Source organism: Sorex araneus, chromosome 4 (genome assembly GCF_027595985.1).
Source record: "Sorex araneus isolate mSorAra2 chromosome 4, mSorAra2.pri, whole genome shotgun sequence".
NCBI lineage: Eukaryota > Metazoa > Chordata > Mammalia > Eulipotyphla > Soricidae > Sorex > Sorex araneus.
Window position 1 is genome coordinate 217,192,532 of NC_073305.1, and position 7,540 is coordinate 217,200,071.

The 7,540-nt window shown below is 70.0% G+C and overlaps 1 protein-coding gene across 1 annotated transcript; it reads right to left on the minus strand.

Annotated features, from left to right (window-relative positions):
- Positions 1 to 6,954, minus strand: SNN (stannin). The gene is made up of 2 exons (XM_055134576.1): positions 6,816 to 6,954; positions 1 to 2,332 (listed from the first exon to the last, which is right to left on the minus strand). The coding sequence occupies exon 2, from the start codon at positions 2,253 to 2,255 to the stop codon at positions 1,992 to 1,994; it is 264 nt and encodes an 87-aa protein (XP_054990551.1). The 5' UTR covers positions 2,256 to 2,332; positions 6,816 to 6,954; the 3' UTR covers positions 1 to 1,991.
- Between the last annotated feature and the right edge of the window lie 586 nt (positions 6,955 to 7,540).

The following is a 7,540-nucleotide window of genomic DNA, read 5'->3' on the forward strand; positions in this document are numbered from 1 at the left end:
TTGGGAATATATTTATGCAAATTTTATGGAAATTTATTGTAAATAAAGATTTTTCTCAGTGGTCTAGAAAATCAGCCTGAATGTCATTCAGCTTTTACAGAACAGGGAGGGACGCGCCCCTCCCCATTATTGCACAAACTGCAGCTCCGTGCAGACCTGGGAGCCGGGTCCCCGCGGAGGCGTCTGTGCAGCCCCTCCCCTGGCCTCCGGAGCAAGGTGACACGCGAGCGGACCCCGAGGTGCCACCAGGGCTCTGGGGGAATGTGGCTGCCGGCCCCCCGGAGCAGAGGATGCTGTCACTGTGTGGTGCTCCCCACGGCTGTCCCAGCGCATCCCGTGTGCACAGCCCTTGCCCCCCGAGGGCAGCTCTGCAGGAAGCGTCATTTCGTGACCAGATCCTGGGCCCTAAAACCCTCATGGGGCAGGGGTGAGGCTGGACTGCCCAGGTGTGAGCAGGGGGAGCAGGAACCGGAGGTAGAAAGCTCCAAAGTGCAGGAACGTGGCAGGGCGCGGAGCAACCCCCGCCCAACACCTCCCACCCTCTGCCTGGGAGGACACAGTGTGTCCCCGTCTCTCCCCTTCCAACCTCAGTGACCTCCCACTCCAGGTGACTTGCCTGAGCCAGCCTCCCCCCCCCCCCACCGTGAGGGACCAGAGGCACTGCCGCCTCCAAGACCCAGCTGCTTTCTGAGCCCCCCAAAGCCTGGGCCGCCCCCGCCACTCCCCCGATGACTCATGCTGGACTCCCACGGTAGGTGATCCTGGGAGCTCCCGGAGGGCTTCTAGAAGGCAGCTCAGCTCAACATGCCCACGGTGGGCGGGGAGGGAAGGACGACCCATGAGCTGAGAGGCTGCTGCGGGGGGGGGGGGGAACGTGGCACAGAAACTGCCATGTGGGGCCCAGGCGGCCACCACGAGCCACGTTTTCACCTTGACTGCTGGGGACTGGCTCACGGCGATGGGATTCAGTGTCAGGACATGCAGCCAGCCCTGCGCGGGGCTCCTGCCGCCCGCCCCGGGGTGGAACGGGCAGGCAGCAGGGGGGACCCAGCACAGCTGTCGGGAGCCACAGGTACCACAGGAAACGGGGCTCTCAGTTGCCACGGCCTCGCAGTCCAGGGTTGTTGGGGAGCCGGGGTGCCCGGGTGCGGCTGAGCCCAGCAGAATGGCAGTTACCAGCAAAAGGGGCGGGGGAGGGACCTCGAGGCCCCCGGCCCTCCCCATCCAGTGCAGAAAACAGGAAACAACCACCAAGGAAAACGAGCGGCTCCCCTCCAAGACCCCCGCACGGGGATCGGGTCAAGGCAGCGCCCGGGCGGGCCTGGCCCGGCCCGGCTCTCCCTGCAGGGCAGATCCCAGGAGCCAAGCCGGCACTACCCGGGGGCGAGGGCGGGGCGGGGGCACAGTGGACGCCAAGGGGCACGGGGACTGCTCCGCCACCAGTCCACCTGGCAGCCTCGGGACGGCGCTGCCGCGCGTCCCTCACCGGCTCCCAGGGGCGGCCGTGGCCTCCCGGCAGTCACTCCCGGCACCCAGGAACCCAGATGGAATCGAGCACACGCTGAGGGTGTCGCGATGCTTCCGTCATGCGTGCCAGGCAGCAATCACCAAGCGACGACCCCCCACTCTGGGCTGGGCCCCCAGACGACACAAGGGCCCTCGCTCCCCACGGCGGCAGCGGCCGGCGCGGGTCCCAGGCCTGGCGAGCATCGGCGGCGTCATGAGCACAGCAGTGCGGCACCTCCAAGGGAGGGGCGGGTGGGCGGGGAAGCGGAGCACGTGCGTCTGGGGCCTATTTACAGTCCACGCGGTACAGTAGTCGCGTCACTGACATCGGGCTCAGCTGGACATTCAAGTAACAAAAAGCGCAAGGGGGGCCGGCGGCCGCCGCAGCTCAGTCGGGGCTGCCCACTGCCTGCAGCGGGCAGCCCGGCGGGGGGCCGCGGGGACGCCCGGGGGGCGTCGGTCCATGCCGGGGGCCGGGGGCGGGCTCAGCTGTGCACGTCGGGGCCGCCGGGGGCCAGCTTGGCCTTGCGCTCCGCGCAGGGCCCCTTGGCCGAGTACTGCACCAGCAGGAAGGGCTCCTTGGCCTCGCCGTCGCCCACGATGCTCTCCTCGTCCTCCGACTGGCTCACGCGCTGCAGCCGCAGGTAGCACCAGCAGCCCAGGATGAGGGCGCCCAGCGCGGCGATGGCGATGAGGATGACGATGACCGTGACCACGCCCGTGGTGGGGCTGTGGTCCACGATGGACATGGTCGGGGCGCGGTGCTCCCGCGGCGGGGCGGGCGGCTGGCTCAGCGAGGCTGGACCCTGGGGTGCACACGTGAGCCCTGCGAGACACAAGCAAGACAGGGGTGCCTGGGGGCGCCGCCAGGGTGCTCGGGGGGGTCGAGCCTCTTGAGCCTCAGCCCGGGTCGGGGGTCCCTGGGGGAGGGCAGGGGCCGCATCTGGCGGGGCCCAGGGCTCACTCCTGGCTCAGTGCTCAGGGGTCCCTCCTGGCAGGGCCGGGACGGGCCCTGGGTCGGCTGTGGGCAGGGCCAGCACCTTCCCCGCTGTCCTGTGGCTCCTTCGGGTTTGGACCAGGTGGTCACCCCTTCTGCTGGGGGGGCGCTCTGGGGGGGGGGCTGCAACCACCCACATCGCAGTGAAGTATGTGGCCTTTCTGGAAGAGGCTCCAGAAGTTCCCACAAAGCGTCCAGACACGACTCAGACACAGAGGGGCCGTGCCTGGTGGTGGCCCGAGGCAAGGGACCTGACAGCAATGAGGGGTGGGGGTGACAGCAGCCTGAGTCAGACACAGACACACAGATACGCACAGACACACACACACACACAGACACACAGACACATACACACAGACTGACACAGACATACACAGACACACACACAGACACATAGACACACACACACACAGACACAGACACACACACACAGACACATACACAGACACAGACACAGACTGACACCGACACACACAGACACACACATACAGACACATACACAGACACAAACTGACACAGACACACACAGACACATAGACACAGACACACACAGACACATACACAGATACACACACAGATACACACAGACACAGAGACACATACACACTGACACTGACACAGACACACACACATAGACACACACACACACACACACACACACACACACCCGCCCCCCTCTGCGAGGGAGGCTGGGCTTTGGTCCTGGCACAGAGCCCGGAGCGCTCACTGGGTGGGGAGGGGGCTGCAGGGGAGGGTGTGGCCCGGCTCAGGGCTGGGCAGGGGGTCAGGGGGAGCCTCTGCTGGACCACCAGCCCTGCAGCCTGACCTCAGCCCCCACCGTGCAGCCTGGGCACCGGGGGGGGCGCGGGAGGCGGGAGCCCGGGGGCGCCCAGGCCGGTCACTGCCGTCTCTCCTGGAGCAGCAGTGCCCACGTGCTGGGCGGGAACCCCGGCCCGGGACGCAGCCCTGACCCCCGGTGCACCCACAGCGGCCCCTTCCTCCCCGGCCCCTCCACCCTCCAGGCCCCCCCACCTGACCTGCTCCAGCCAGCGGGAGGCCCCCCTGCATCCCCCTCCCCAGCTGGTTCCCTCCTCACAGCTCCCGGCTTCTGGAGGGGAAAAGGGGACACTGGGATGCACCCCCTCGGGGCCCCCCTGAATCACGGCGCAGAGACGAGACCCCCAAATGCTCCCACCCTCTGCTGAGCCTGCCCCGCCCCCTCCCCAGGGCTGGTCTCCGCCTTCTGGCTAGCAGCTGCCTCCAACTTCAGGCTGTGTGTTCGGCTGTGTGCCGAGTACACAGGCAGCCCCACCCCCACTCCGTGCCGGGCGGGGGGCTGCTGCAGCCTGTCCTGGGCACCCCCAGATGGGGCAGGGGACCCCGGGGCCCTCTGCGGAGGCTGCCGGTCCCTGCCTGCCTCCTCTCTCTTCCTGCTGCAACAGCCCCCACTTGCCGGGCCCCCCTGCCCCCCCCAACACACATGTCCCACGGGACCCCGGGACGGGAAGGAAGGTCCTGCTCGCTCGGAAGGGGAAGTGCGTGCACGTGTGTGGGGGGCGGGGGGGAAAGGGGGACTTCAGGGCAGGAAGTGAAAAATCCAACAGCCACAGACGGTCGGGGGCTGGGGGGCTCTTGGGGGATAAACCGCGGGGAAACCCTGGACGAGCAGGACCCTCGAGGAAACTGAGGCTCTTGCTGCCTGGTCAGGGGGATCCCTGGAGAAGGCCCCGACCCCAACCCCACCCTGCTGCTCTCCTGCCGCCTTCTCCCCGGGACGTCCACTCCCACCACTGCCCCCCCTCCCGACCCCCGACCGCTGCTCTGGAAGTGCCCCAGCTCCCGAGCACAGGGCGAGCCTGAGGCCCCGAGGCATGCAGCTGGGGACCCCCCACCATCGCCCGGGCCCGGGAGGCCCCCGTGAGAGCTGGGGCCCAGGGGTACCTCCGCCCCTCATAGCCCATCTCCTGCAAGGTGGCCGCTGCCCACGGGAGGGAATGGGGGTAGCACAGCCAGACTCCGCAGACATCAGGGGGCAGCGGGTCCTTGGCAGCACCGTCCAGGGAGCCCCCAGACACCTCAGTATCTCCCCAGAGCCCTGCGGTCAGTCCCGGCGGCCGGCTGGGCCCTGGGAGACCGGGAGGCCGGAGTGGGGCTCGCGGCGCAGAGGGGGCCTCCTCCCGGGAGAAAGGGCCCGAAGAGGGGGGTTATGGGGGCTCGGGGCTGAGGCCGCACCCTCACCCCCAGCTCTTCAGAAGCCACCGGGAGCCTCGGAGCAGCAGGATCCCCCCAAACCCTCAGGCCCAGGCCCCCCAACTCCTGGAATGACACCAAGGCACGCGAACCTTGCAGGGCGGAGGCCTGGGTCCGAGCCCTGCGGGTGTGTCCTGCTAAAAACCACTCTACAGCCCCCCGCCCGCCTCTGCCCTGCCCCAAGCCCTGCACTCCAGGCTGAGCCCTGAAGACCCTCGGCCCAGCCGCTCGAAAGTGTGCACACGTGTGTACGCGTGTGTGCTGGGGGGGTCTCCTCCCACCCACTCTCCTCCGGGGTTCTGCAGCTCACGTCTCCCCAAGCTGACCCCAAGCTCCCCGTGCAAGCCCCAAACAAAACCCGACCCCCCGAGTCACTGCCATAGCCGGGCCCAGGGGGCCACGGGCAGAGCGGAACCGAGTGACCCCCTGTCCCAGGCTTGGCAGGAGGCACCTGCCCGGGCGGGCACAGCCCTGGGTGCAATCCCCGAGCTGCCAAAAACAACCCAAGTGAGGACACGGGCCCCGGGCCACCAGGGCAGTTGGTCGCGGGGTTTTTCCTGGTGCTCAGGACACGGGAATCCCCAGGGACCCCTGAACTCTGGGGGAGGGGAGGAGCCCGGCCGGGAGGCGCTGTGCCCGCAGACTTCAGCCCCCTCGGCCAGCCCGGCACCTCTGCCCCGTGCCTTCCCGGACTCCGGGTCTGGCCCCCGTGGGGCTCCCAGCCCGGCACTCGACCCTGACAAAGCCATCACCAGGTGTGCCAACGAGCCAAGCCTGACACTGGCTGGGGGGGAGGGGGAGAGCCCCAGGTCACAGCCAGACACATTTCCTGCCACGTTCGTTCACGCTTGGGGGCCTGAGAACACGGGTGTCGCGGGCAGGGGGCTGGCGGGCCAGCAGACACCGGGATGCACCCCTGCAAACGCAGGGCCCGGGAAGATCAGGGCTGGGGGGGGCGGGGGGTGAGACTCAGGCTGCGCCCAGCTCCCCACTCTGCGTCCTTGTCCCTTCTCACGCCCCCCTCCCCATCCTGCAGAACAGGAAACTCACATCAGAGTCCCTGAGCGGGGCTCCCCCATGCAGGAGAGGAAGCCGGGGCTGGTGGCACGCGGGGCATCTGTTCCCCCCCCCCGCCCCCGCCCTGCCCCGTGAATAAGCCCTTGGTCACCCTGGCGGTCAGGCGGCCGCGGGCAACCTCGCTGGGCATCACAGCAGACGCCTGACCTGCGCTGTCGCTGTGTGCCAGACGCGCAGCTATAAACCCGTCACAGCCTCAAAACAACCCGTGGACGGGAGTCATCGCCACAGGCGCGCGGTGCAGACTGAGCCACCCAGCCGCTGGGGCTCCCAGAAGTTATGTCAGCTGCGCAAGGTCACAGAGCGCCCCAAGGGGGCGGCGCGGGGGGGCGACAGGGGGGGAATGTCACGCTCCGGACACTGCCCCGCGCCCTCCCGAGCGACCACCGCCGGGATGTGTGCATCCCACCGCGCAGGCGGGCTGCTCCGGGCCCTTGCGGCTCGCGCCTCCCCGGCTGGCCCCGACCTCCCCGTGCAAACCCCCCAACCAAACCCGACCCCCCGCGTCCACGTGCTGAGCCCGACGGCCCGTCGCCCCCCGCCCCGGGCCCCGCCCCGGGGCGGGGGGCGACAGCTGGAGGGGGGGACAGCTGGGGAGGCGGCTCGGGCCGGCCCGACTGGATGCGGGGGCCAGGGGGCGGCGGAGGCCGCGGGACTGACCATGTCCGCGCCGCGCGGTCCCTGCCCGCGGCCTCCGCCGGGGCGGCCGAGCCTCAGTTTCCCCACCAGCGGAAGGGGCCCTCGCGTCGGGTGGACGGCACGACTGATTCCACCACCCCGGCTCCACGGCCGCGCGGGTCCAGCCTGCCCAGGGGCCGGATCCAGCCTGCCCAGGTTCGGGTCCAGCCTGCCCAGGGGCCGGGGCCGGGCGCGCCCGCCGCTTCCTTTGTCCCGCTCGCGCCGCAGCGCCGCGCACAAAGAGGCGCCCCCGCCCCCGCCCCCGCCGCCGCCGCCGCCGGGACCCCGGCCCGCAGGCCCCACTCACCATGGCGCCGCCAGCAGCCCGGCCCGAGGCCCCGCCGCAGCCCGCCGGCCCGGTTCCGCCCGCCCGCCCGCCCGAGCCCGGTCCGCTCCGGCCGCCGCGCAGCGCCGGGACGCAGGAGCCTCGCGGGGCGCCGCGCCGGGCCCGGCTCCGCCCTCCGGGGGCGGGGCCCCCGGGACGACCAATGGGAGGCCGCGCTGGGACGCGGGGCGGGGCCGGCGGGCGGGGTCACGTGCGCGGGGCCCGGGTGGGGTGGGGCGGGGGCTGCGCGCCTCGGGTGGGCAGGGCATGGGGCGACGGGCGGGGGGCGCGGGTGGAGAGGCCCTGTCGAGGGCCCCCGGGGGCCGAGAGCCCGCCCTCAGACCCCTGCCCCTAGAGTGGCCTTCTTCCAGCCCTCCGAGGCTGGGGAAACTGAGGCAGGTGACCAAGTGGGGAGCGGCGGATCCCCCCCACCCCGCACCCACATCTCCGGCCGACCCGGGAGTGCTCGCCCCCCTGCCGAGACAGAGCTGGGCTTTCCCGCGTTCCTTCTTCATTCATTCATTCATTCATTCATTCATTCATGCAGCCTTTGCCTCCACCTTGGCGAAATGCGGCCCAGGGGCACACGGGTCCCCCACCCCCACCCCCTAGGAGCCTTCTGGAACTACGAGTCACCTTGCACCGCGGGCCAAGCCAAGGCAGGGGGGGACTTGCACACCCCCCCCCCGGCTGCTTTTAATCATGAC